Below are 27,209 nucleotides of genomic sequence, written 5' to 3' on the forward strand. Positions count from 1 at the left end.
CCTTTTGTTGCTGGTATGTAGAAATGCAATTTATTTTTGAATATTGATCTTGTATCCTGATGGCTTGTGAAATTCTCTTATTATTTCCAATACTTAGTCTGCAGAATCTTTTGGGTTATTCTGACAATCACACTATGTGTGAATAGTGAGAGTTTTGTCCTCTCATTTTTATACCTCTTATTTATTTTACGTGTCTTACCGCACTGGCTAATACCTATGCAATCATATGGCATATAGGTGGTGAGAGTAGGTATCCTTGTCTTTTCCCTGATGGTGAAAGAACTGTATCTAATGTTACCTCATTAAGAATGAGCTTTGCTAAGTTTTCTTTCTTTTTTTTAAAAAAATTATTAACTAGTATTAAATTTTATCAAATGCTTTTTACACAACTATTGAGATAAGCGTATGTTTAAAAATCTGCTTATGTGGGAAATTACATTGACAGATTTTTCTTATTAAACCACCTTTCATTCATTCCTAGGATAACTAACTTGGTCATGATGTAGTAAAATTTGTTTGGCTAATATTTTGTTTAGGATTTTTTTCATCATGTATATATATTAAAATGGCCTGTCCCATTCCTTTAAAAAAATAAATTTTATCTGTCTATCACCTACCTATCTGAGAGAGAGAGAGACAGAGAGAGAGAAACATCAATTTGCTGTTCCTCTTACTTATGCATTCATTGGTTGCTTCATGTATGTGCCCTGACCACAGATGGAACCCGCAACCTTGGTGTATTGGAACTACACTTTAACCAAAGTGCCCGGGCACTTTTTAAACAATTACTCTTGCTGGGTTTGGTATCAACATATTAGCTTGGTAGAGTGAGATATTCTTTCTTTTCTATTCTCTGGAAGGCTAGGACGACCTATTTATGGAAAGTGTATTGGAATGTGTCTATAAGATCATTTAGGTCTGGTGCGTTTTTGTTTTGTGGAAAGATTTTTGTCGGAAGATATGATTTCTTTAACAGTTAGGGGATTATTTGGACTTTTTATTCCTTCTTAAGTCAGTTTTGCAGTTATATTTTTCTAAGAATTTGCCCATTTAGGTTTTCAGATTAATTTTCATGAACTTTTCCATAGCATTCTTTGTATTATCTTTAAAATCTCAGCTGAATCTAGTTCCGTAGCTATTCTTATTCCTAATATTGCTATGCTAACTCATTTTTTTAAAAAAATGCTAAAATTAAATCTATTTTACTTGGCAATGTTAAAGAACTAATTTTTGACTTTGTTGATCTCTCTTGCTTATTTCATTTTATTAATTTTTGCTCTTATCTTTATTATTCTATTTTTTTTTGGATTTTTGTATCTTAGCTCACTCATTGCAGAGCTTTCTTCTTTCTTACCATTGGCATTTAAGACTACATATTTCTCTCTGTGTCCTACAAGTTTGAATATGTAGTATTTTCACTGTCATTAAGTCCTAAGAACTGTCTGATTTATTGCGGTTACTTCTATGGCCCATGATTTATTTAGTGATGAGTTTAAAATTTTACACATTTATGGAGGTTTATCTTTTTGTTATTGATTTCTATTTAATTGCATTATCACCAGGGGATACTGATTCTATGAAATTTGTTTGGAACATGATTTGTTCGCTTTGGTATCCACATTGCCTAGCATAATGCCAAGAATGTAGAAGTAGTTTGGTACGTGTTTGCCAGTCTAATGAATGACAGATGAATGAATGTCTAGTGACCAGACATTAGAGGAATTGTCTCTTCCTGCCCAGCCAGTTGTCCAGTCTTTCCAGCTACATCATATTCCAAAATTGCCTTGCAAATGAACACCAGTAATAAAGTGGTTCTCCAAAATTGTCTTCTAGCCTGCTCACCCCCTTCCTCCTTTTGGCCTGGGAAGCAGACACTGAGTATGTGGGTGAGAGGCTAGTTACAAAACGGGTAGGTGAGACCATCAGGCCCAGGCTTACTAGTACATGTAATAGAATTAGATCATTGTTTTCCATTTATTTCTCCTCTGACCTGGAGAAAAGTATTTCTTCTCTAATGCTAACAGTTTCTAAAAATACATGAAGGTGACATTTCTTCCAAAGGAAACTCTCATCTCATTGAATCCCTGAAAGTAATCAGGCATGATGCCTCCCCTCCACCCCCCTTTACAAAAAATGGGAAACTTGACATCAACCTACTTACTTAGTGGTGAGGTTGGTTGAGTTCCTGATCTGTGCTTTTTATTCTATACACTAACCTTCTTCACCTCATTTTTGTCACCTACAATAACAGGGTGGTTAGACTTGCCCAAGAGAATATAAAGGTAGGTAAAACCACTTGACTAATTTCTGCTTGTAAAGGGCATTTGAAGACAAAGAATGAACAATATATACCTTCTGCAAGAGTCAATACATATTGCTTAGGTGAGTGAATGACCGGTCCTTATTTTGATGAGCACATTTTCTCCTTTTGGAATCAATACCATGCGGGCATGCGAAGGAGAAAAGAGTGACCCGTTAGCTCCTCTGTCTTTTCCTGAGCCCCCGAGAAGCGCCTTTGGAAGATGCCTGTTCCACAAAACATGAAAGAGATCCAGATCGTTCTTATTTCCGAGTCCCAGGAGCGGTGGCAGCGTTTATACATCATAACAGCATTTAATATTGCAACAACATTCACCGAGTATAACCATGTTCACAGGCTGCGGCAATGCTCATGCATTATGTCAATGCCTATGTGTTGTCGTAGACACTCGACATGGGGCTGACCAGACAGGACATGACTTCATGGTGCGCCACAGAACGTGTTAAAGTGGTGTCAGGCGAGAAGCCCTTCCTGTTCAGGTCACCCTCTTACCTTAAGTCTTCTCCCTGCTTTGTGATAGTCTGGTCTACCAGGTCATGTCCTCATTGTCATGCAGAGGCAAATTGTGGGCGTCTCCCAGCCACCTTAGGTCTTTTCCTCCTGCGTCCTCCAGAGGGCCTCCTCAGGCCTGCCCAGGGCAGAGGTGTGGGCGGTGAGTGACGTGTGTGTGTGTGTGTGTGTGTGTGTGTGTGGGGGGGGGGGGGGGGGGCGGGGAGGAAGCCATCTGGAGCACAGAGGATTCAGGTCCATCTGTGTGTGTGTGTGTGTGTGTGTGTGTGTGTGTGTGTGTGTGTAGGAAGCCATCTGGAGCACAGAGGATTCAGGTCCATCTACCTTCCCAGGTAAAAGAGACTTCAGACCTTGTTTTTCAGAGGAGGAAACAGGCTGAGAAGGACTTGCCCGGAGGTCACCAATGAGCTAGTAGAAGGTTCTGGACTAGAACTGGGCTTCCAACCCCCTTTTTCCCCTCTTCTTTTAGGAGTGAGTTTCATACCTGCTGCCTTCCTTCCCTTCCTCTTGCTTCTTGGCATGAAGCTGTAACAGTCAGACTGGACCAAGGGACGTTTCTGTGCCCGGCATGATTTCAAGACTTGATTTACACGGCATCCTCACAAAACCCCATGAGTTATAAGACATCACTAGCTCCTTTTACAAATTAGAAAACCAAGGCTTTTAGTGGCTAAAAACAAAAAAATAACAACAAAAAACTTGCAGAGAAAAAAAGTGAGGGGGCTAGGGGGAGAGGGTGCGGCAGGATTTGAAACAGGTCTGACTCCAAAGCTTGAGTTCCCACCATCCTGTGTGGCCTTTGAACCGAATTTCCAGGAGCACAAGATGCCTATAGTCCAGACCTCTTCCTTCCTGCGTCCCTTCTCCCCTCCCCATCCTTCTGTGCCTTCCTTGTTCTCCCCGCCATTCCTTTTCTCCCTGACTCTCTGCTCCCATCCGGGGATCCTCGAGTCTTAATTCCTTGGTGGAGAAGGGGCGGCAGAGGAGTGTGGGCTGTCTGGGCAGACCTACGCCCGCTGGGAGCTCAGGAGGCCGCTGTATGCTTGTTCACTAGGACTTTGCTTCAGATCACAGGTTAATGCTGTCTCTGGGTAGGAACAATCCATAGAATTTAGAATGGAATTCAGTGAAGATGCATGCTTTGATGTACAGATATTAACTTTTTGTTTATTGTGATAAAAACACACACACAAACCATGAAATTTACCATCTTAACCATTTTCAAGCGCTCAGCTCAGTGGTGTGAAGTACATTCCTGTTATTGTGCACCCACTCTCCCAAGCTTTTCCTTCTTACAAAACTAACACTCTGTACCCATTCAACACTAACTCCCATTCTGTTCTCCCAGCCCCTGGCTACCACCATTCTACTTCCTGTTTCTATGAGTTTGACCATTGGAGATACCTCATACTAGTGAAATCATACAAAATTTGTCTTTTTGTGACTGGCTTAGTTTACTTAGTATAATGTCTTAAAAAATTCATCCATGTGGTAGCAGGTGCCAGAATGTCCTTCCTTTTTAAGGCTGAATGATATTTCATTGTGTATGTATGTAATTCATTTTGCTTATCCACTCATCTGTTGATGGACATGACAGAGGATGGCATCATGGGAATCTACGGAACAAAGTCTTTATTTTATTTATTTATTTATCCTCACCTGAGGCTATTTTTCCATTGATTTTTAGGGAGAGTAGAAGAGAGAGGGAAAGACAGAGAGAAACATCGATGTGAGAGAAACACATCGATTGGTTGCCTCCTGCACGAGCCCCAACCAGGGCCCCGGCTGGGGAGGAGCCTGCAACCAAGGTACATGCCCTTGACTGAAATCGAACCCAGGACCCTTTGGTCTGCAGGCCGATGCTCTATTCGCTGAGCCAAACCGGCCAGGGCTGAACAAAGTCTTAAAAAAAAAGAAGGGGAGGTTGAATGTGCCACATGCTGCTGAGAAGTAGCAAGGATGATGCCTGAACCATTGGATTTTACCTTGTGGAGGTTGATGGTGACCTTGACAAGAGAGGCTGCAGTAGAATGGAAGAGATGGGAGCCTGATTGGACTGGGGGAAAGAGAGAGAGAGAGAGAGAGAGAGAGAGAGAGAGAGAGAGAGAAAGAGAGAGAGAGAGAGAGAGAGAGAGACCGCGCACAGAGGCAGAACAGTGACTGTATATGACACTTCTAGGATGTCTGTGGCAGAGGGGCACAGAGAAATGCCGTGGTCTCGGGGGAGGTACCTTGGGCCATCTGTTTCTATTGTGTTTTCATTAGAATCTCCTCACTGCTGCTACTAATGCTCATCAAACATGCATTTGCTAGGAACCCAATTGAGCAGACGCTTTACCCAACTGTTTAGAATCAGGGTCTACATTTGGCCGGGGGGTGGGGGGGCGGGGAGGGGGGAGAGGGGCTCACCTTATTGTGGCTTTTTAAAAATATGGAAGTCAAATGGTTCTGATTAAAGCTAACCCAGAGAAGTCATTAAAACATAAAATGTAATTTTAATTTTTGCCTAAATTGGTTTCATCTCTTCGTTTTCTTTCTTTTCTTTTCCCATTTCCAGTTCGTGCTGCCCCCATTCTCCATCTCTTTCTCCTCCAGCCTCCTGAGCTTGGCACCTGTTGCTTTTACAAATGATCTTCCCTCCACAGGTACTCACAGTGTGTGCCCACACGTCTGCTCGTGTTAACAGCTCTTCGCGCTCTGGCTGTGCTGTGCCTCTCATGTCTTTGCACGTGCCTCACTCCATCTACTCCTTTTGACTAACTCCTATTCATTTGTATTCGGGTACAAGCTAAGCTGCCATAACAAAGAGGCCTTCAACACACTGGTGTAGGTAAGAGGGACTTTTATTTCTCTCTCATGGCATAGTCCAGAGGCAGGTGATTCAGGACTGGTAGGGTGGTTTGGCCAAACTCAATGTGTGGCTTTCACTCTGGATCCAATACAGCTGCTGCAGCTCCCACCATCACACCTGCATCCCAGCCAGCAGGAGGTGACAATGGGACCACACCCTCCTTCTTTCTAAAGCACGATCCAGAAGTTGTTACACATTACTTTTACTTACACCCACTGGCCAGGATGCAGTCCCATAGCTACGTGTCGCTGTAAGGGAAGCTGAAAAGCAACCTTTACTTGGGAGACTGGATTATTGGAGGACAAAATCCAATGGTGGCTGCTTTTGCCACATCATCCATCTAGATTTACCCAAATATCTTCTATCCCAGGAAGCCTGTTCCTCCGGGAAGTACCCCATCCTTCTCTCCAGCATGGCACCTACCATACGGAATTGGAATGATCTGGCTCCCTATCTGTTTCCTTCTAGACCAGCCGTGGGCAAACTACTGCCCGCGGGCCGGATCCGGCCCGTTTGAAATGAATAAAACTAAAAAAAAAAAAAGACCGTACCCTTTTATGTAATGATGTTTACTTTGAATTTATATTAGTTCACACAAACACTCCATCCATGCTTTTGTTCTGGCCCTCCGGTCCAGTTTAAGAACCCATTGTGGCCCTCGAGTCAAAAAGTTTGCCCACCCCTGCTCTAGACTGTAAGCAGAGATGGCTCCTTTATCTTTGAATCCCTAGGACCTATAGCAGTGATGGCTCATGGTTAGTGTGTGCAGCACCTATGAATCCTGAATAGCTGTGTTATTGGCACTGGGCTCCTCCCGGTGGGAGAGAGGGAGGGCTACAGCGGCCTGGCAGGTAAATTAGTTGGTTGGCCCCACCTGTAGCTCCTTCACCGCTCTGCCTTCCACACTAAAATCCAGGAGCTGCTAGCGACCACAGAGAGGTGGATGGGAAAGGGCAGCCCTTGGTTCCTTCAGCCAGGTAAGCACGCAATCCTGAAAAGTGTTTAGTCAGTTCAAATATTTATTTTAGGTTCAAGTGATATAATCCAACTCTCACCAAGCCCCAGATGTGGTCGGGAGCGGGCGTGGCTGCTTCAGGCCTGTGCTGTGTGCAGTGGGACCCTGGCTTCCCGACTCTCCGGACATGCGTCAGTACCCTCGGGCCGCTCTCTCCCTGGCATCCTCGCCCCACCCCCATGGCCTTATAGGTTTGTCGCCTCTTCTCGCCATCTCCTGAGGTCTGCCCTCCTCTTGAGCTGTAGCCTCAGCAGTTATTCTCTGACTTGCTGGGGTGACCTGCTGGAGACGGGGAGCAGGAGCTGTGGATGGTACCAGCAGGAAGGAGTGAGGGCAGGAGAGGGGACCAGCAGAGTGGGCCGGTCTCAGGATGAATATCCATCTTCTTCTTCTCCTGCTGACCCATTTCTTTCTTTAAAAAAATATTTTTATTGATTTCAGAAAGGAAGGGAGAGGGAGAAAGAGATAGAAACATCAGTGATGAGAGAGAATCTTTGATCAGCTGCCTCCAGCACGCCCCACACTGGGGATCGAGCCCTCAACCCAGGCGTATGCCCTGACCGGGAATGGAACCATGACCTCCTGGTTCATAGGTCGACACTCAACCACCAAGCCATGCTGGCTGGGCGCTGGCCTGTTTCTTGTTAAGTAATGTTGAAAGAGCCATCCCTCTGTCACTTCCCTCCTTTTTCCTAAGAGGCTTCGGGTTCCAGGAATGGGTGTATGTGAAGGGACTGTTCTCCTACGTCATTGTTCAGTGTCAAGACCCGCCCACCCCCACCCTCCAGATGTGGGACACTCCCAGTTATGTGTCCTCACTGCCCTCTGCAGTGCCCTCCACACACGTGTGTCCACAGCTGTCCTCCCCACGGGCCTGCGAGCCCGAGGAGGGCAGGAGACGGTCGCCTCATTTCAGCCACAAGGAGGCAGGTGCAGGAAGTCAGTGAGATTCTCCAGGGGACCTGGTTGGCTAGTGATGGAGTCAGAGTGGTGGCAGGGCTTTCTGATCCCGGGGGTGGGAAGAGAACAGGTGCTGATGCTGTGATCTTGCTCTGAGAGGGGCTGCCCGGGGACGTTTGTTGAGCCGGCTGATTCCTGGCGGTAAATTTGCTCACCTGGCTCTTCTCACAGCCGGCACCAGGCTGCGGGGTTGTGCTGAGCCTGAGAAATGGATCGGGTTTCCTGGCGGTGCCCTCAGAGGTCCTGTGGATGCGTTCTCAGGCCAGGCAAGGCGTGCCTTTGCCCTCCTCTGATGTCCCCCTCCTCGGTTGCTAAGAATAAGCTTCGTCCTCGTCTGGGAGGAAAGAGGAAGCAGCTCCACCAGGCCCAGCACCTGGTGGGAGGAGGCCTCTGGGGGTGAGGATGCTCAGATCGCCCAGGGATGGGAGCAAGGCCCCAGGCCCTGCCAGCTCGGGCCCGAGGCTCTGTGGGGCCAGAGCTGCGTCCCTCACATCCTTCATCCCAGGGGAGTGTCCCAGGGGAGTGTGATACGGGCCACGGGCCACAAAAGAGGTGGGTGGCTGGACTTTTTCCTCCAATGTCCGTGGCTTCCCTGCCTTCCCCTCTCACCTTCAGAGAAGCCCACGAACGAAGCACCTTCATTTCCAATGAAGTTCACTTCTGCGCTCTGCCCTGCCAGGCACTGTTCGCTGCTCAGGACACAGATGTGAGCAGGCCCCAGCCCTGCTTTCTGGAAGCTCTCGGTGTAGTGCAGGGGGCGGAACCACACACCCCGAGTTGCGTGCTGCCGTGTGGAGCGCTCGGAAACTGCGTGTGCTTAGCGCGCGTGTGAGTGTGGAGCCGCCTTGATGCCCTGCGCGGCCCAGGTGTCAAAGCCCTGAGCTTTCTAAGGAGGCGACACACAGTTCTGAGAGCCACACGATCTCCCCTGTGCCTTGGATGGTTCTGTGTGTTTAGTGCACTTTCCTGGGGGAGTCACTGGAGACCAGCAGACGAGAGGCAAAGTTACTTCAGTCATTTAGGGCAAAGTCAGGCCTTGGAGTCTTTTGGGGGTGGTGGTGGGGGAGGAGGGGGAGAAGGAGGGGGATTTGCAAGGTTTCCAGAAGAACTGCATGAGAGCAGGGAGTGTGGGGAGGGGCAATGTGAGGATGACTGAAACGCAGTGGCGCCATTCGCTGAGACGGCGTGGAGAAGAGGGTGTGGGGATGGGGACAAGGACATCACAGGCCGGGACATGAGAATGGAGCCCGGAGGTCAGGCTGCGGGGGAGGAACCTGCAGGGAGGTGGCAGGACTGAAGAGCTGGAGCTTTGCAGACTGCTGGGCTCTGAGAGTCCTCCCTTCAAAAGGGATGGTCTGTTTGCTCTGCAGTCACAATTATGACCAAAGCCTCACACCCTTTAAGTAAAAAAATGCCGGGTCTAGATTGGCATCGAGCAGCCCGTCCTCCTCCTCTCGGGGCGTCTGGCTGCGTGATGCTCAAGAAGGAATCGATCTGTCAGCTCCCTCTCGCCACACCCGCCTCGCGTGGCCGGGACCATTCACGCACAGCAAGGCCCAGGGGGCCAGCTCGCTGCCCGGCCGGCCGAGAGCGACAGCGTCAGCTGATGTTTACTGAGCACTCGGGCTGAAAATCATTACTCAGGAACCAGCAATGTGGTCCCCATTAGCGGAGCGTTTGTTTCCATAGAAGGTCAGGGCAAGAAGGGGCCCTTCAGCCTCCCCTCCAGGCTCTCACTTTACTACGGAGAGAAAAGTAGAATTCAGGGCGGCGAGGTGGGGACCTGCATTCCAGCCGGTTTCGCCGTCCAAAGGAAGGGATAGTCTTGTTGTGGGTTGGAAAACGGACCACGTATTTGTTGCCCCAATGGAGGTACAGAACCGGCAAGCTTTGTACCCTATGCGTCCTGTCAAGCGCTCGGAAACATGCCGTAAACACAGAACGATGTGGTTTCTGACGATCGCCCGGGACCCACAGACACATGGAGTGCAGATGTCCTGGGAATCCGTCGAGCGAGTTCTCCAACGCTGAGGTCTTTAATTAAGCAGGTGTTTGGGAAGTAGGCCCTGTGTGGCTTCCAGCCTTGGCCCGGCTTGTCTCGCCGAAAAAATGGCCCCGGCCCAGCTCAGCAGCAGACCCGAGACTGGCTTCAAGCGGAGACGTAGGAATGTGCCATTGTTATGTTCTTCTTGCTTATCAAGCCCCGTTAGCTGGAGCGAGGAAGGAACCAAATCGGGCTGGGAAAACATGTTGTTTCACTGGGTAAAAATTTACTACCAAGGAAATGATTGGTGCCGCGTCCAAAAAAGGCCCCGTGGAGGCCTTTGGGAAGGTGTAGTTGTCCGCATTCTCGGGGACGTTTCTCCCACCGGCGCCCAGTGAGAATGTTTCCTCTTGGCAGACGGCAGAGACGTTCAGCTGAGGTTGTGGACACGGGCTTGCAAAGTCAACCCTTTGCTGTTCACAGGGGAAGAGGAGACACAGGAAGAGGGGAGAATCAGACTGTGCAAAGGGTGATCATGTTCGGCTGTGGAATGCAGTCGGACACCCATGCGCCCGGGCTTTCGGATCAGACCCCCGTGGGACCAGAGATGGACCCAGAGATGCCGCAGTGCAGCGGGGACCCCGAGACCCCGGGAGGGAACGCTCCGGCCTTTGTGCACGTCTTGTCCCAACCTCCTGACACGTGTCTGGGCTTGGGGGGGAGACGGCTCTGGCTCTGGTTGAACCACAGAGCGGATCACGCCTGTCATTTCGGTGTCTCTGGTGAATTGCAGAACAGAGCCTGCAGGAGGCGGCAGCCCCGCTGCCCCAACCTCTCATGGGTGCTAGAAACAGCCCCGCGCCAGGGAAGGGGACACAGTGTCCCGGCCACCTACTGTGTGCCAGGCAGTGGTGGTGGGACCGGTGGACACATTCATGGATGACCTCTCGGGGCAGCCGCTGAGGCAGGCCGCCCGCTCTCTTTTGCAGGACACCTGAGGAGGTCAGAGGGAATGATGCTCGGGAATGCGTAGGTACTACGTGCAGGAGCCTGGCCGCACACCCAGCTCTGCCTGCCCCCCAAGCTCTGATGTTTTTCCCCACCGTCCTTTCTGGGGAGACTCAGCCCTTTGTTTTTGTTAGTTAGTTTGTTTGTTTTCCCTCTTGTGCTTCGGTGCTGGGCTCAGGGCCTAGGAAGTGTGCTCCCTGCGGGCATGAAGGAGCCACTAGTTCCTGCTTGGTTGTGTTTTTCCGTACAGTTTTTGAAGGACACTTTATTTCGATTAGAATTGGTGTTAGGAAAGCAGTTTAAGTGTTTTCCTTTCAACGTAGAGGAGTAAATGATGAAATATACATTCAGATGTACATATACACGTTCAACTACAATGAACAGCTGGCATACACACACAGAGGAGTTATAGCCCAACACATTTACGTCAGCACGTTAATTGCCCCACCTCCCTGTGGAGATGTGGATACAACAACCGCGAGTTAGCACTGGGACTGCCCTCGGAGCCCTCAGTTTCATACGGGACCGAGACGTGGGTTGTGTGCTGTGTTCTCAGGACCCGCCCACTCCAGGAAGGACATGGGGCCTGGTACCAGGAGGTCCCGAGAGTTCATCCGACAGACGGCTGCCCTTCACCGCTCGCTTCCCTCAGACGCCTGCTCCGAGGTGTCTCTGTGGCCCGCGGCCCGCCCGCCTGCCCCTCGAGTCAGCCTGGAAGACCCCTCATTTGTTGTCCCAGGTTGCTGGGTCGTGTGTCCTCATGACCGGAGGCCGGTCCCTCCATCTGGTGCCTCCGTGAGGCCGTGACTGGACTGGAAGGTCGTTCTTTATTCACCCGCCTTCACGCACCTGCCCACGTGAAGCTGCTGTCTGGAGGGGGACGTGAGACCCAGCCAGTGGCATGAACCCTGGACGTGTCCCTGATGGACGGCCCGCTATCCCGAGGCCCGGAGCCCACTTCTGCCCGTGGCCTCCTGGGCCATCAGGGATGCGGTGGGCTGTGTCGATGACTAAGTCAGCAGTTGCTTTCACTGAAGGGACGTCGGCACAGGATGACAGCTCAGACACAGCCGCGTGGGCCAGCAGAGCTGGGCTGCTCACGCCCGGGAGGATTCGTTCCTGGGCGGGTGCCGTGCTGGGTGCTCGCAGCTGCAGGTTCTGGAGGAGTCAGCAGGCTCCTTCCTCCAGGGGCCAGGGTGCTGGTCGCCCGGACGGCGGGTGGAGGATGCCCACCTGGGGAGAGACGGGCCACAGCTGCTGTGGTGCAATCCTCCACGTGCCCAGGCAGCTGCCCAGGCGGAGCTCTCGGGAGGGAGCAGGGAGCGGGCAGAAGGGCTCTCAGCAAAAGCTGCTTTGGGGACTAGTCCAGATGGAGGGACTGTGCTCGATGCCAGCTCTCCCGAGTGACCTGGAGGTTTGGGAGGATGCACACACACACACACACACACACACACACACACACGAGCACGAAGACTGGGTGAGAGCCGGAGTGAACAGAAGCCTGAATGAACCCAGCAGCTTTTCTCTTAGGAGCCTCCTCCTAAATATCACACAAGAAGGAAAGGAAGCAGCGGGCCGCGCGCGCCCAGGGCTACCGACACCTACTCAGGTTGCCGCAGGGCGCGCCTTTCCACTGTGCAGAGCGGACGCTTTGCCAAAGAATGTCCTTGGAGTGATGCGTCGTATTTTTCCTTCTGTTATTTAAGTCGAATGTATTGAATGTAAGCAGTTCGGCTGTGAGCTGGAATGTGTGGTGGGCCCTCCAGCCCCGCGTGGAGCCCTCCGCGTGGCCGCCGCCAGGGCGTGTGGCCGACGGTGGTTTTCGGCGGGGCTGATTGTGTTTCCTGTCCACAACCCAGAACGGGCCTGGTAGCAAGCTGTCTGGGACGCATTTGTCCGTGATCTAGAGGCATTCATGCTTGCAGTTCATGCGTTCATTCATCCTCGCACCAAACAGTTACTGAGCACTTACTATGGACACAGCGTTACACCACGTGTGTTTTGTGGATACAAAGATGGGATGCACCCTCCACCCAAAACTCCAGGGCAAGCATGTCAAACTCACGGCCGGTGGACCGCATTTAATGAGGCATGTGGCCCGCCGACCGCGAGTTTGACATGCTTGCTCCAGGCACTTCAGTTCTCAAAATCCATTTATATTGACAGTCCATTCAATCAGGTAGCGAACGTTACAAATTAGTTCCTTGAGCATACATCAACAGAAATGAGTTAATTCTTTAACTCAGTAAAAATGGTAGTGTTTTTTTTAAAATGAACTTCAAAGATTGTGTGTCTTGGTTGGATTGCCTTGCCTGTGCCTGTGCCTGTGTGGCCGTGCATATACACACGTGCATACACACACGTGCACTCATAGGCCCCCGCCCGCCCTTCTGAGCCCAGTCGGGTCCACTTGCAAGTGTTTGGTCTTCCCTGTGGGGCCCTGCGGGCACGTGGCGTGCGTGTGAGCTACACAGACAGACAGAGCCTTGGGAACTCGCGGTCACCAAGGCTCTCTCATGGCTCTGCTCGCCTTGGGTCTCCCTCACCCCGCATTGCCCTCCGGGCAGGAAAAAGAGCACACATTCCTAAGGCAGCGTTGTTCCCAGGGTACAGTTGCCATCCATCACTCCCTCCGGAAAAATGTAAATATGCTCTGGCCGATAGTGGCATTATTTATTATCCTAGCTTCAGCGTGGATGTGAGCAGGCCCGGCTGCTCGCCAAGCCTCTTGTTCACGGTTCCCCTGGGAAGCTCGGCTAGGTGGGCAGAGCTGGCGGGGGGGGGGGGGGGGGGGGTGCAGCGGCGGGGAGCCGGAGGCAGAGGCAGGAGCTCCTGCAGCTGAGAACTGGGCTGGTCCTCGCCACCGAGGCTGGAGCGGAAGCAGCCCCCACCTTGGAACCAGCTTCTTGGAGTCTGTCCATGTCTAGAGACTGAAGGCTGGCTCCATGCGGGGCCCAGACACACGGTTCCTGGCGGGTGGGAACTGATCGGTTTCTTGGTGTTTGACTTGTGGTGGGCAGGGGATTGTGCTGGTGTCACAGGAACCCAAGACACCATGGCTCGCCTGGCCGAGTGTTTCCCTGAATCAGTCATCTCTCCCTGAGCGCACAGCGGAACAGGCCCATCACGGAAGACCCCTGTCCTCAGGGAGCTTCCACTGAGGGGCCCCCGGTGCCCCCCACTCCCACCACAGTCTGCAGTAGGCAACATTCAGAGTCAGACACTTCTCTAGGAGAGGCAGGAAAAGGCAGCAACAGCTCAGTGTGGTCCCCCTGCCAGGTGCGCCAGCTCCCTCCCCTCCTGACCCTGCCAGGCCCTGGGGCAGAAGGGCCTCTGTTAGCCTGCACAGGGTGGGCTTGGAGTCAGGGGGGCCTGGGCTGAGCTCTCGGCTGGGCTTGTGAGCTCCTCCTGTGCAGTTTTCCCGTCTGTAGGATAGGGATGATGAGCCCATCGGCAGGGCGAGTGTGAGAATAAATACACTAACATCTGTGCGGGCCCAGCACACTACACAGCCCAGCGAACTGCCGCTCCCAGTGTTATTTCCAACTGTGCGGTGGCCGCTGGGGGAGGCGGAGGAACTGCAGTGATGAGGGGGCAGAAGGCACAGACAGGCCAGGGCAGGACAGGCAGGAGGAAAGACGTTGGGGTGAGGCCAGGTGGAGCCAGGGCTTGAGGTCAAGGGAGAGGGCGGGGTCAGAAGGTCCCGTTATAGCAGTGGTTGGCAAACTCATTAGTCAACAGAGCCAAATATCAACAGTATAACGATTGAAATTTCTTTTGAGAGCCAAATTTTTTAAACTTAAACTATATAGGTAGGTACATTGTTATTAACTTACTTAGGGTGCTCCTAAGCTGGCCTTTGCTAAAAACGTCCTCAGTCTGACTGAGGTACGTTCGCTGAGGTTGACCCCTTCCAACTCTCCCATGCACACTCGTCTTGTATACTAGTTTTGTCTATCTCCTTTCGTTCATCCTCTCTATATGTCCAAACCATCTCAACATACCTTTCTCAATCCTCGACACTACATCTTCTTTCACTCCACAACGTTCCCTAAAATTAACTTAATAAACTTTTCTTAAAGTTTTAGGTCAACTTCTCACTGTATGTGCGCACCCGCACGTGGTAATTTGTGGAAGAGCCACACTCAAGGGGCCAAAGAGCCGCAAATGGCTCGAGAGCCGCAGTTTGCCGACCACTGTGTTATAGGATCTGAATGCTCTCCCTAAAACACAGCATGGGAGACGGGAAAGAAGGGTTTGTTTCAGTCGAAACCGTTTTGAGGCTGAATGTGTCCACCGGGTGTCGTGAGAAATATGACTACAGCTTGGTCTTTATGCTTCGAGGCTCTCAATGAAGACGGGATTGCCTTAGACACAAGTGACGACAGACAGACAGACAGACAGACAGACAGACAGACAGCGATGGGCATGAAACGGTGTAGACAAGCCCGGTGTGGGCAGAGGGCACAGAGGTCAGCTGCAGGAGAGGAGGGAGCACTGGGGGCTCCATGAAGCATCGTGAAGGGGCAGGAACCTCAGACCGAAAGATGTTCATGGACGGATCCAATCCAGTGACTCGATTCCAAGCTTCCTCTGGCAGAGGTATCATAGCTCCGCGCACACAGTAGAGACCCCAAAAGACCCCCACATAACAGGTGAAAGGAGAAGCCAAAACAAAATGCATTTCTAAATCTAGTAATGGTTATTGTCAGGGTGACCTGCTTGCAGAAAACGATGGGCAAGGGCGGCGGAAAAGAGCCACGGATGTGTGTTCCCTTCTTGGCCATTTCCCTTGGTGGATTTCTGGGCAGCAGACTAGCTCCACGAAAGGCCAGTGTCTCCCAGAGGCACCCATCTGGAGGTGGCCCCATCTTTTGGGGTAGAACCCAGGAATGTGATCAACTGCCCCCCAGCCAGACTAGCAAGCAGCTGGCACCCCTGGTGGCACCGGGGCCCTACACAGATGGAGGTAACATTCTTCGGAATCTGTTTGTTTTATAGATGTGGACGAGTGTGCAACGGATTCCCATCAGTGCAACCCCACCCAGATTTGCATCAACACCGAAGGAGGGTACACCTGCTCCTGCACCGACGGCTACTGGCTCCTGGAAGGCCAGTGCTTAGGTAACAGCTCTCGGGGGCTCACGGGGACTCTTGGAAGTGAGTGGTTGCCAGGGTCACTGTGAAATGGGCATCGCTGGGTGGGCTTTGCAGGGGGCGGGGGGAAGTACAAGGCTATGAGCTTACATGTTTCAGTACCACTGTGTTTCTTCTTGTTGTTGTTAATCCTCACCAGAGGATATTTTCCCATTTATTTTTACAGAGAATGGAAGGGAGGGAGGCAGAGGGAGGGAAGTAAAAAGAGAGTGAGAGAGAGAGAAGCATTGATGTGCAAGAGACACATTGATTGGTTGCCTCCTGCATGCTCTGATTGGGGCCAGGGAATGAACCCGCAACCGAGGTAAGTGCCCTTGAGCAGGAATTGAACCTGCGACCCTTCGGTGTGCAGGCCGCCACTCTAACCATGGAGCATACCAGCCAGGGCCACACCACCTTTTGAAATCAGTTGTCACCATCTCCGCCATGTCAGCGTCTGAATTTTTTGATTTACTTGAAAGGCTCCTGTTTGATTTTACCTACACCTTCTTCCCGCCTTCAGGGCGTTTATGTCCAAGGCAGGAAATGCGGAGGAGAGAGTTAACCTGTCCTAGTTAGAAATCATACTAAGAGAAGGGCACACTGCTCAGCCACAGGCAAGTTCCAGCTCTCCCGCGTGGGGCAGGAGATCCTGCGCGAACCCCACCTCCGCCCCACACCCCATCATGCCCGCCCCACACCCCATCATGCCCACCCCACACCCCATCATGCCCGCCCCACACCCCATCATGCCCGCCCCACACCCCATCATGCCCACCCCACACCCCATCATGCCCGCCCCACACCCCATCATACCCACCCCACACCCCATCATGCCCGCCCCACACCCCATCATGCCCACCCCATACCCCATCATGCCTGCCCCACACCCCATCATGCCCTTCCCACACCCCATCATGCCCGCCCCACACCCCATCATGCCCGCCCCACACCCCATCATGCCCGCCCCACACCCCATCATGCCTGCCCCACACCCCACATGCCCACCCCACTGGCTGGTCTTTCTTTTTACTGTGAAGGAGCCAGCCGTCCCAATTGAGAATTTCGTTGCTTGCAGTTGGCATCTGCTCTATGGTCTCTCTGTTTATTTTCACTGGAGGGTTATTTTCCTTTCTTTCCCTGTAGTTTTCGGTCTCGCCAAGTGAATGAATTCATAGCCATCTCTCGCTGTCAGTTCAATTTCTATTCTGGGGTGTGATTTCTATGCTGTTTTCTTGGAGAAGCCCTGCCAGGTTCAATTCTCTGAGACACCGTCCTGTTGCCCCAAAGTCAGCCCTGGAGGAGCTGAGAAACAAATCCACACGACATCATGGAAACAGAAAAAGAAGGTTCTTTTTTCCAAGTCTCTCTCCATCGAGACTGCGTTTAGGTCGGCCCCAGGGCCCTGTCTGCGGCCTCCTGGGGGCCCGATAAGCCAGCCTAGACTTGGCGGGGCTCCCCTTTCCAGACATGCACCAGAGAGCTGGCTGCACACGGCATGTGTGAATGTGATGGTCGCTGTGCATTTTAACCAACCTCCGCTATTATGGAAAATTTGATGCCGCTGCTTTGAACATAAGCACATCATTGTGAGTTGTTTGTACAGGAACTTAATATGTAGAATTTCAGAGCTGGACGGGACGTTCGATATTATGTCATTCAACTTTTATGCAGTTGGAAACTGACTCAAAAGCGGAGGGACATTTTGGACAAAGTGAATTAGGTCTAAACCCACCTCCTGGTCTTCAGTCCAGTTACTTTCCACCACCAGGGGGCGCAAGAGAGGATCGGGTGCTGGGGACACACAGGCTGGATGGATGATAGAGAGGAAACCCCTCTGACCTGAGGGTGGCCAGACACTGGGACATTCCTCTGCCTGGGCGGGTGGTGCCTGGCCCCTGAGTGTGCAGCTTTGGGAGGGGCTCCTGGAGGCCTGACAGGTTTGCCCGGTGCCACATGCACTTCACATCCTAATTGTGGCTGAACGCTTGCCATCCTCAGGCCAAACTTTTTTCTTTCTCTTTAAGACACAAGTTCCATAGCCATGTCCACTGCCCCCTCTGTGCACCTTTGGAGACATTGCTTTTGGAGAAAAAGGAGGGGCTGGGGGCTGCGCTGGTGTCACTGTGCTGGTGTCAATTCTGTTTCTTAGTTATGGGGTGGGGCCACAACATTAGTAACAAAGAAACAGAATTTCCGGAGGATGAGGCCCAGAAATCAGGATTTTAAAAAGATTCCCAGGTGATTCTAATGTGCAGCCACGGTTGAGAACCACTGGTTTAGAGGGAAGTGGAGATGAGATAACCAGTTACAGATACAGTCAGATCATTCGGTCACAGCAGGTGCTTGTATAGGTGAGGACTTTGTCTCCACCTGTAGGCTTCATTCAAGACATCTTATCTCACAGGAGTGAATTTTCCAGCCCATCAGCCCATGAACTTGGGGGGTTGAGAAGTGCTTCCCCAGGGACACTAGGCTCCCCATGGACTGGTCCATGTTGGCAGGGAGGTCAGATTGCCTACTCTGCTAAAAGGATCCATTCATTTGCAGAGCGGCTTGCTCAGGAAAGACCAGCCGTGGCTTGGCAGAGATGTGTTTAGCCAGAGTTGTATGTCCACTCTAGTGCAAGGAGGAGATCCCTGGTGAGCTCCGGAGTCCTGGTGTTACTGGATCTGTGGGTCTCCAGACTGCAGTGCGACCAGCTCATCCTCCCCCACACTTGTTCTTGTTCCTGACACCTGGGCATGGTCATTGTTGATGGAGCTGGTGAGGAGTCTATTGGAGCGAGGCTATAGATTCTTCTTACACTTTGAGCTAATGTGTCCCGCTTATATACAATCTTAAAGTGGACTCTTAACGTGGATAAAATCTGAGCAGCCATTTTGCCCACTCTAAGCAAAATCGTCCTCTACAACTTTCAAGATAGGGTCAGGTGTTCATGGGACCAAGATGGGGTGGGGAGGATTATAGGGAGATCGAGCCTTGGCATCCAGAGAGTGTCACCAGCCCTGACACTTAGTAGGTACGGTCTTGGCTTCCCTTCGAGCTCTCTCTGCAGAAGAGGCGGGGGGCATTGCGGTGGAGAAGAAATGTCTTACCTTGCGTGTTTCTGTTTCCAGACATTGATGAATGTCGCTATGGCTATTGCCAGCAGCTGTGTGCGAATGTTCCTGGATCCTATTCCTGTACTTGCAACCCTGGTTTTACCCTCAACGAGGATGGAAGGTCTTGCCAAGGTATGCGACGTGAACAGTAACTCGAACACGCAGTGAAACACGAGAGGCTGTCTTCTGCCGAGCCTGACAGCTCCTGCGGGTGGGAGAGGCCGCGCTGTTAAAGCGCTTGTCCGCCCAGTGTCACTGCCCGAGCATCTCCTTGCTTACGGAAACCCGAGACCTGAATGGAGGTTGCATGGTGCATGTCAGGGAGTGCTCTGGGCATTGCTGGAGTGAGAAGCGCAGCCATCCGTCAGCTGGGAGCTACGGTTTCATGGGCTGGCTCCTCTGTCTGCTGTCCAGCAGCAAGCAGCCTTGCCGGCTTTCTTGGCTCATCAGAAACGTTCTTGCATATCCTGTAGCCTAAGTCCAATTCCTGGGCCAAAGTGGGGTGGTCGGAAAGAACGCCTGACCTGACCCTTGATGAATGGCGAAATAAACACGCACACTCTATGCAGGGGTTTCATGGACAATTTTGATGCCTCGTGTTACAGTTTCCCCTTCAGCCCATGCCAGGAGGGCCTGTTACTTAGCAAAGAGTCTGGTGGCGGCGGTCACGTCCCCTACCACTCAGCATTCCTCACAGAAACGGGACGAAACAGGCGCATTTTCTGGTTTTCACATGATCGCTTCGAGCACTGATAAGTAAGAAAAACAATCTCCGTGCCTATTGTGGTTTCCATCTGCCAGTTTCTCCTGCTCAGGAAATGAATTGGGGACTTAAGATTCGAGGAATTAGTGCAGGTCCCGCCTGGCCTGGCCTGGCTGCCGGCTCCCCGCCCGCCCCAGCCCCCGGCCGGGGCCTCCGGGCCCTGGCAGCTGCTCCGTCCAGGGTGGAGGCAGTGCCGGGGACTCAGAATGAGGTCTTTGTCTGGAGCTGCCACCAGGTTTCGCAGGGCCCATTTCCTTGTCACACCACCAGAGGCCTGGCTGGCGGGCTTCTGGCCAGCTAGTTGGAGGATATTATGTCTCCATTTAATCGCATTTAAATCGTTGGGTAAACAGGAAGGCATGGCCTTAAAGAGCGTGATCCTGGACTCTTTGGAAGTCTCCCGTCCAGAGCTGGTTCTGCTGATTGTTCCAACAAGGCTCCTCTCGCCAGCAGAGGTCATTTTCTTCTGGGAGTGGAGACGGGGCTGGGCGGTTGAGGGGCCGATAGAGCAAGGGCCCTCCCCTGTCCCTGGAGTGGGAGCAGGCGCCTGGCTCCCTTGCCGCTGTGATAAGCAGCTCAGGGCAGACCCAGGCGTCTCCATGCCAAGGCTGGGGGTTGGACGTGCCAGCCCAGGCCCCCTTCTTTATCCCCCTTGCCCCCCGAGTCTGGCTTGGTGCACCCGACACCCCCTGAGGAACAGCCAGGCGCAGCAGAGGCCAAAGTCCCATGTGTCCTTGAGCCTCTCAGGGCCGGGCCTGTGACAAGGAGCAGATAATACGCCTGGCGGTGCCAAGTCCGGCAGCAGGCACAGCACCCAGGCCTGGACACGGGCACTGGGCCACTGGGATGTTGCATCAGCTGGGCCCGCTGGTGACACGAATGTTCCCAACTGCACGGGCTTGTGTCATTCTAACACCTCGTGCGAGGAAGTGTGCTCTGCCCTCTTCCAAGCATTGTCCCATCCGTTCATTTCACTGAATCCCAACAATGGCCTGGACGAGGGAGGCAGGGCAGGTGTGTGTGGCTCTCTGCACAGACGAGGAAATCCAGGAGCCAAGAGGTTAAGCAATTTGGCCAGTGCCTCAGCCAGGTGGTGGCAGAGCTGAGCGCAGACGAAGGGCCCGGCCTTCCTGCCCAGCAGTGGAGCGGCTGCCGTCTGTTCCCACGGGACCCAGAGGGCGTTTGGACATGTGTGGCTCCTGGGCTGGCAGGAAAGGGCAGCCAGGGTTCCCGGGGGCAGGATCCTTTGGGTCCTGCTGCTCTGCAGAAACAGCTGAGAGAGAGGGTGGGACTGGAGTCTGCTCATCTCCGTGTGCCGGCGTCTGGCTGGAAGCCACTAGTGCCAGCCCTAATGCTCACTAGCGCCATCCTGCCTGAACCTGCCTCCACAGCCCGGCGCCACCACGTTTTCCTGGCCCCCCGGGCGGAGAGCCTCCAAACCCCCATGGGCACCAGGGGACACGGGTATCTCACTGGACCTACCCTACATAGCCGACTATTATTTTTCTTTCTCTAAAATGCTCCGAGGGGTTCCAGGAAGCAGGAAGTATCTGGGCACGGAATTATCCCTCCCCTTTAAGAATAGCTTCTCAAAGCTACTCACTGGGAAGGCTTTCAACTCTGAAAGCACTCACATCTCTGTTCAGAGCCTTAAGAGGGTTGCCGGGACGTTTGAAGAGGACAGAAGTTCTCTCGGCTGGGACGTTGGTCATCGGCATAAAGAGCATGGGAGAGAGAGTGCTTTAAGCTGGGCAGCCAATGCTAGCGCAGGAGGGGGCTCCCCAGTCCTCCTCCCCGTCTCCGTCAGCTGTGCAGAAGGAGTCTTGGGTTTTAGGGAAAGACCCTTAACTCCTGTTCCAGTCACAACTGCACCCTTGTTAGCTTGGGGATTGGGGTACATCTCTCAGCCTTAACACAACCGTGACCATCTTGTTGATGTATAACTGACGTGCAATGAACTGCATGGTTCAAGGAACGTGATTTTGTGAACTTCCACATAGGTATACACCCATGAACCCATCACCACACTCAAGATAATGAACGTTCCATCATCCCTAACAGTTTCCTTACACCCCTTTGTGGTCCTCGCCTTAACCTACTGAACTTGGGGCTGTGGCCCTAGAGCAGGGTTGTTGTGAGGATTCCGTGAACTTGAGATTCTGTGATTATCAGTGATGTTATTTATGCATCATTGTCTCAGTCAACTCGGGTGGACACACTATCATAGACTGGGGGACTGAAACAACAGAAATTTATTTTCTCACAGGTCCTGAGGCTGGACGTACAAGATCGGGGGGTGGGGCGGTGGGCAGCATGGCCAGGGGCTTTCGTGGGCGCTCTTCCTGGCTGGTCGATGGCTAGCTTCTCTCTGAATCCTCAGCCGGCAGAAAGAGCAAGAGCAAGTCTCTGGTGTCTCTTTCTATGAGGGCACTAATTCCCTCAGGAGGTCCCCACCCTTAGGACCTCACTTAAGCTTAAGTGCTTCCTAAAGGTCCCAGCTCCCAATGCCATCACATAGGAAGTTAGGGCTTCAACGTCAACCAACGTCAACTTGAACTTGGCTGGAGGGGAAGAGGGGGGGCTGAGAAGGGGCACAATTCATTCCACAGCAGTAATAAGTAGAGTTATTATTAGAATTGTCACAGTTATTTGTGTGTTTACCTGAAATGTCAACGTCAGCGGGGGTGAGGGCAGAGTTCATTGGGAATGGAATGTGGCAGGTGCGGGAAAGAGCAGAATTGCCTAGAAATTCCTGTTGGTGACCTTGGAGAGCGGACTTCCTAGGAGGTATAAACACGTACATGTGCGCACATGTATAGGATGTGTATACATGTTGTTTCTACCCTTCCCCCTGCGTGACTCCAGGAGGACCTATGGGTGGAGCCCCTGATTCTTCAGTGAACACTTCTGGGGGCCAACTTCTCAGTCTGCTAGGTCCCAGGTGGAGAACCTCACGGCCCGTGGACCTGGCCCCCCAGGGACAGCAGATGGTGTTGCCAGTGCATGTTTATCTGCCTGGTTCGTTGTTTGGGAACGGTCAGTGACGCACTTTGGCTTTTCACAGACGTGAATGAGTGTGCAGCGGAGAACCCCTGTGTGCAGACCTGCGTCAACACCTACGGCTCCTTCATCTGCCGCTGTGACCCAGGATATGAACTCGAGGATGACGGAGTTCGTTGCAGTGGTAATGGGTTTTATTTAGTCCTGAAGACCTCCACCTGTCCTAGGGGCGCAGGGGTGAGGGGTGGCGGGCCAGGGCTTCCTTCACAGGTGTTTCCTCTCATTGCCCAGAAACATCTCCAGTTTGGGACACAACCACACAACACAGGGACGAGTCACTTCCGGAAAGGTGGTGTGAGGCCAAATGCCAAAACCAATGGGGCGGCCTGTCAGAGTCTGAGTTGGGGGCGAAGAGGGAGAGGGGTCACCCAAGTTTGCACGTTGGTGTGAGTTCTCTGTCCTCACCCAGCAGTGACCCAGGTCCTGGGGAGAGCACAGACGGTGCTGACACAGGGCAGTGGCCCAGGAACAATGGTCTGTCTCATACGGTTGGGTCAGGAGGGGCTTGTGGAGAGAATGAGGTCATGCATGTGAGTGCAAACACTGAGAAATTCTAAAATCTCTGCAAACACTCGGTGCCCAGCTCCAGGCCTGGCACCTAGCGTGCATGAAATAAGTAGTTGCCAGATCAATGCGCAAATGGTGGAACAGCGAATGCATGAGCCCTTAACTTGTTGTGAGGACATAGATGTGACGGCTTAGTTGAGCGTTTTATAAGTCCCTTCCAAGCCCAGTAAGAAGCTGGTGCTCTGCCCATGCTGGACGGTGGATTCTGTCCTAATTTTCTTCTTAGCCCTTGCAGTAAGAAACGTGTCAACTCTTGTCAACTCCTTGAAAACAGGGACCGCATCGTACTCCTATATTAGCATCCTGCACAGAGCCATGCACAGCTCTTGCTTTCGTTCTTCCTTCTTTTCTTTCTCCCCTCCCCCCTCCCCCTTGTTTGGTAAATGTTGAATTAAGCCCCAACCCATCACTTTTGGCATCATCATCATCATCATCATCAGTGGTAAACCAGCACAGGCCGAATTAATGATGCTTCACTGTATTTTTCAAAAACCAGTGGTTGCCATGCCCGAGGGCGTGAAAACCTTTCTGTCTCGCAGGATGGAACGTTTCCTAATCCTGGGTCTCACTGTGACGGGAAGTGCCCCGGGTCGAGATGGGACTGTGTGATAGCGCCACTCGGGACTGGAGTGTCTGGGGACAGAGTTCCCTGAAACAAACGAGCTCCTCTCCCAGGGGCCAGGAGAGCCAGGGCAGCGAGTAGGCAGTGACAGGGAGCCTTCCACCCATTAAATGTCAGCCCAGAAACGGTAATAAAATACCCTCAGGCATGAAAAGCTACTTTCTTTTGAGATTTCCGTTTCCCGCATGGCACTCCTTGGGGCATCTGGGCCAAGGAAGTAATTGGTGGGAGGGTTAGCATCAGGAGATGGGGTCAGCTGTGTCTCTAGAGTTCCTTGCACGTCCGCAGGGGTTTTTTCCCATCCGCAGAGGCGGTGTGGTGGAGCCAGACAGAGCTGAGTTCAAATTTTGGCTCTACTGTGTAGTGCTTGCCCTGGCCAGGTCACTCCCTGCGCCTCAGTATCCTCATTCATTGAAAAACAAACACCCTCAGGGGGTGGTCACCAGGATAGACATGTTGGTGTAGCTAAGTGCCATTGCAGGTTCACGTGCAAGAGACCTTTGGCCTTTCCAGCAGTGTACCTCCTCGGTGGTTTGGCAGGGGTTTTCCGTTGCCTGGCTTCACCTAAAATGGCCAGCTTCTCCACATCCACCAGGATGCCCGTGTTCCTTAGAGTGACCATGACCCCCGGAGATTGAGGGCTTTAGGGCTGGCTTCGGATAGCATTGTGACACACAATTTATGTCCTGTCTCTTCTACTTACCCCCTTTCTCTGCTAATCACTTTCCCCAGGAAATGTCACCCTCACTATTATCACAGCCAGTGTGGCCCCTCCATGCGGCACCAGACCCTTCCTAGCCGTGTTCCCTTGTCCCTCGGGGATTTGGGAAGCCCAGCTGATCCCGGAAACCGTGGTGGGTTTTCAGGTGGATGAATGAGAAGAGCCTCCTCTGCATGCTCCCTGCCAGAAACTGGGCTCGTATTTCAGCTCTTAGGTCTGGGGATTGCAAACCCTAAGATACACTGAGTGTGTCTGTTACGGCCCCTTGCTGCCTGGTGGGAGGGGGGGAGGGGTGCTACCATCTCCTCTGCACAGGAGCTCACCCTGCTCGGGGGATGTCCCCCAACCTCAGGACTCCCCAAGCCCATCCATTTTAAGTCTCCAGTATGATCGACTCAGGGAGACCTTACAGAATTGTGTTGACAAGTATAGGATCTGGAGGCTGGCTGGGTTCAGATCCCCACTTTACTGGTTAGTCATTATCTGTGAATTGAGTAAGTTACGGAACCTCAGTTTTTCCCTGTAACGCGTGGCTACTAATAGCACCGCCTCCGAGGGCTGAGGTGAGGATTAAATCAGATGAGGCAGGTAACGCATTTAACTGGGTGCCTGGTACATAGCAAGTCTCAGGAACTGCCAGGGGCTACTCCTGCTTTTACCGAAGTTCTGAACCAATCTACACGCTGACCCATTTCCAGCCTCCCTCAGCCTGCCTCACCCCAACACCAAGTGACAGTTCTCCCCAGCCCCGCCAGGCCATAGAGATAGAACGGGAGCTACCAGCGGGAGCCTCGTATGCAGTCTAGGAGTCTGTGCAGAGTGAGGACACACTTTGTTATAATGAGCGGGGCTCCCAGGGGATGGGGAGGGGCCATGGCAGAAGCGGATCTCACTGCACATACCTTGGCTTTCAAATCCGCATCCCAGTTCTGCCGGCTCGGAACCCATCACCTGAAGGTCCCGAGAGAGACTGGAAGGATGCGAGAGGCATCAGGCATGTAACACCCGGGTGTTCCGATGGCGGAGAAGCCTCCTCATTGGCTGACACCCACTCGGGGTGATCCCAGCCATCCGCGGTCTGTGAGCTGGAGAGCAATCCGAGGACATGTCACAGGGGGAAATGAGTGAAAGCAAGTTTTCGGGAAACAACAAATGAAATGAAAACATGTTTTCTTTGGCCTGTTGGTTGAATGACGCTCACATGGGGGCTTCGCTGCCAAACTCCGTGTGTGATAAAGAGCTGGCTTTGCTGCGACGCCTGCTTCTGCAGCCGCTGCCACCGCCTGCAGTTCAGAGGCCCCCGGAGGCAGGCGGCCGCTGAGCCACGGGGTGCCCGCCCACCCCATGCCCCTCTAGAATTTTCTCTTCCAAGGAGGCTTTTGGACATAAGGAAGTTTTGATAGAATGGACACCCCCTGGCTTTCTGGCTATGTCCCTTTTCGTTGTGGTTTTAGGAATAATATGATTTTTCCACTTGGGGCAATGAATAAAGTTGCCCTTTTTGAAGACCAGGGCCAGTGAGTCATTTTGGGGTTCCGAGGAAGAGCTCTGTAACCAGAAAACTCCAGCGAGCAAACAAATCCCACCTCCAGAGATGGAGGGTGCACTCACCTGCAGGGCACAATGAGTCAGCCATGTAGCAGGGCCAGAGGCAGAGGGAGTGGGAAGCTCAATGGAGAGAGATTTCATTTCCTAACAGAGTTGTCCAAATATCAATGGGCTGCCTCAGTAGGTAGTGAGCTCCCCGTCACCAGACATATTCAAGAAGCAAACTGGCAGCTTCTTAGCAGTAAAGTTGTCACGTGTCCTGAGAGTGTGGAAGCGGGAGTAGAAGGCCACTGAGCTCCCACCTCCAGGGAGTCTGTGATTATAAACAGCAGGTGTAACTTGTCCCCTCTCCCCCAGACATGGATGAGTGCAGCTTCTCCGAGTTCCTCTGCCAACACGAGTGTGTGAACCAGCCTGGCACGTACTTCTGCTCCTGCCCTCCTGGCTACATCCTGCTGGATGACAACCGAAGCTGCCAGGGTAAGGCCGGCCAGAGGGCCCTGGCGGAGGGGGACGTAAGGTGGGGCTGGCTCAGATGTCTTCACCTGGGGACTGCTGTGCAGCTTTGGGAAGGTGACAGGGGTGAGAGCATGAGTGGGTGTTGGTGGCTCCCAGAGTGGCAGTTTCTGGGCAGGATGCCTGGGCTGGTGCCTTTCTGCCCTGTGATTCATCCTTTGGCCCCAGAAAGGACATGACCGCTCGCGCTTCTGTAAATGAACTCTGCGGATAGAGGTGGCATCCGCCAAGGGCCGGTCCTGCCTCCCTCGGCAGATCTGCGGGCCCTCTGAGGGCTGCTCCCGACCTAACTAGGACATTTTGTGACCTGAGCAACCAGAGCCCAGGCTTTCTCATGGCCCCTGGGGGCCTCCTGGTCACCCTTTTTCTACTGACTTCCTAGAGAAGGGATGCCAGGGAGACCTCACCCATCTGACTGCTATGTCCCCATGCTGAGTAAGGGTGGGTCTTATTCAGATCCTACACTTGGCCATTTTCCAGCCCCATGCTCCACCCACCGGGGCCAGTGGGGGAGGCTGGTAGCT

The 27,209-nt window shown here is 52.5% G+C and overlaps 1 protein-coding gene across 2 annotated transcripts in view; it reads left to right on the forward strand.

Annotated features, from left to right (window-relative positions):
• The window catches only part of FBLN5 (fibulin 5), a gene marked incomplete at its 5' end in the record, with an annotated part of 70,288 nt that overhangs the window by 32,897 nt on the left and 10,182 nt on the right, over positions 1-27,209 (forward strand). For both annotated transcript variants that reach the window (XM_081097413.1, XM_081097414.1), the window contains 4 exons: positions 15,650-15,772; positions 18,904-19,020; positions 22,716-22,835; positions 26,527-26,649. In XM_081097413.1, the coding sequence (XP_080953539.1) occupies positions 15,650-15,772; positions 18,904-19,020; positions 22,716-22,835; positions 26,527-26,649 (483 nt within the window). The remainder of the gene's footprint in view (positions 1-15,649; positions 15,773-18,903; positions 19,021-22,715; positions 22,836-26,526; positions 26,650-27,209) is intronic.

The sequence above is a fragment of the Myotis nattereri genome (assembly GCF_964212035.1).
Source record: "Myotis nattereri genome assembly, chromosome: 1".
Classification (NCBI taxonomy): Eukaryota; Metazoa; Chordata; class Mammalia; order Chiroptera; family Vespertilionidae; genus Myotis; species Myotis nattereri.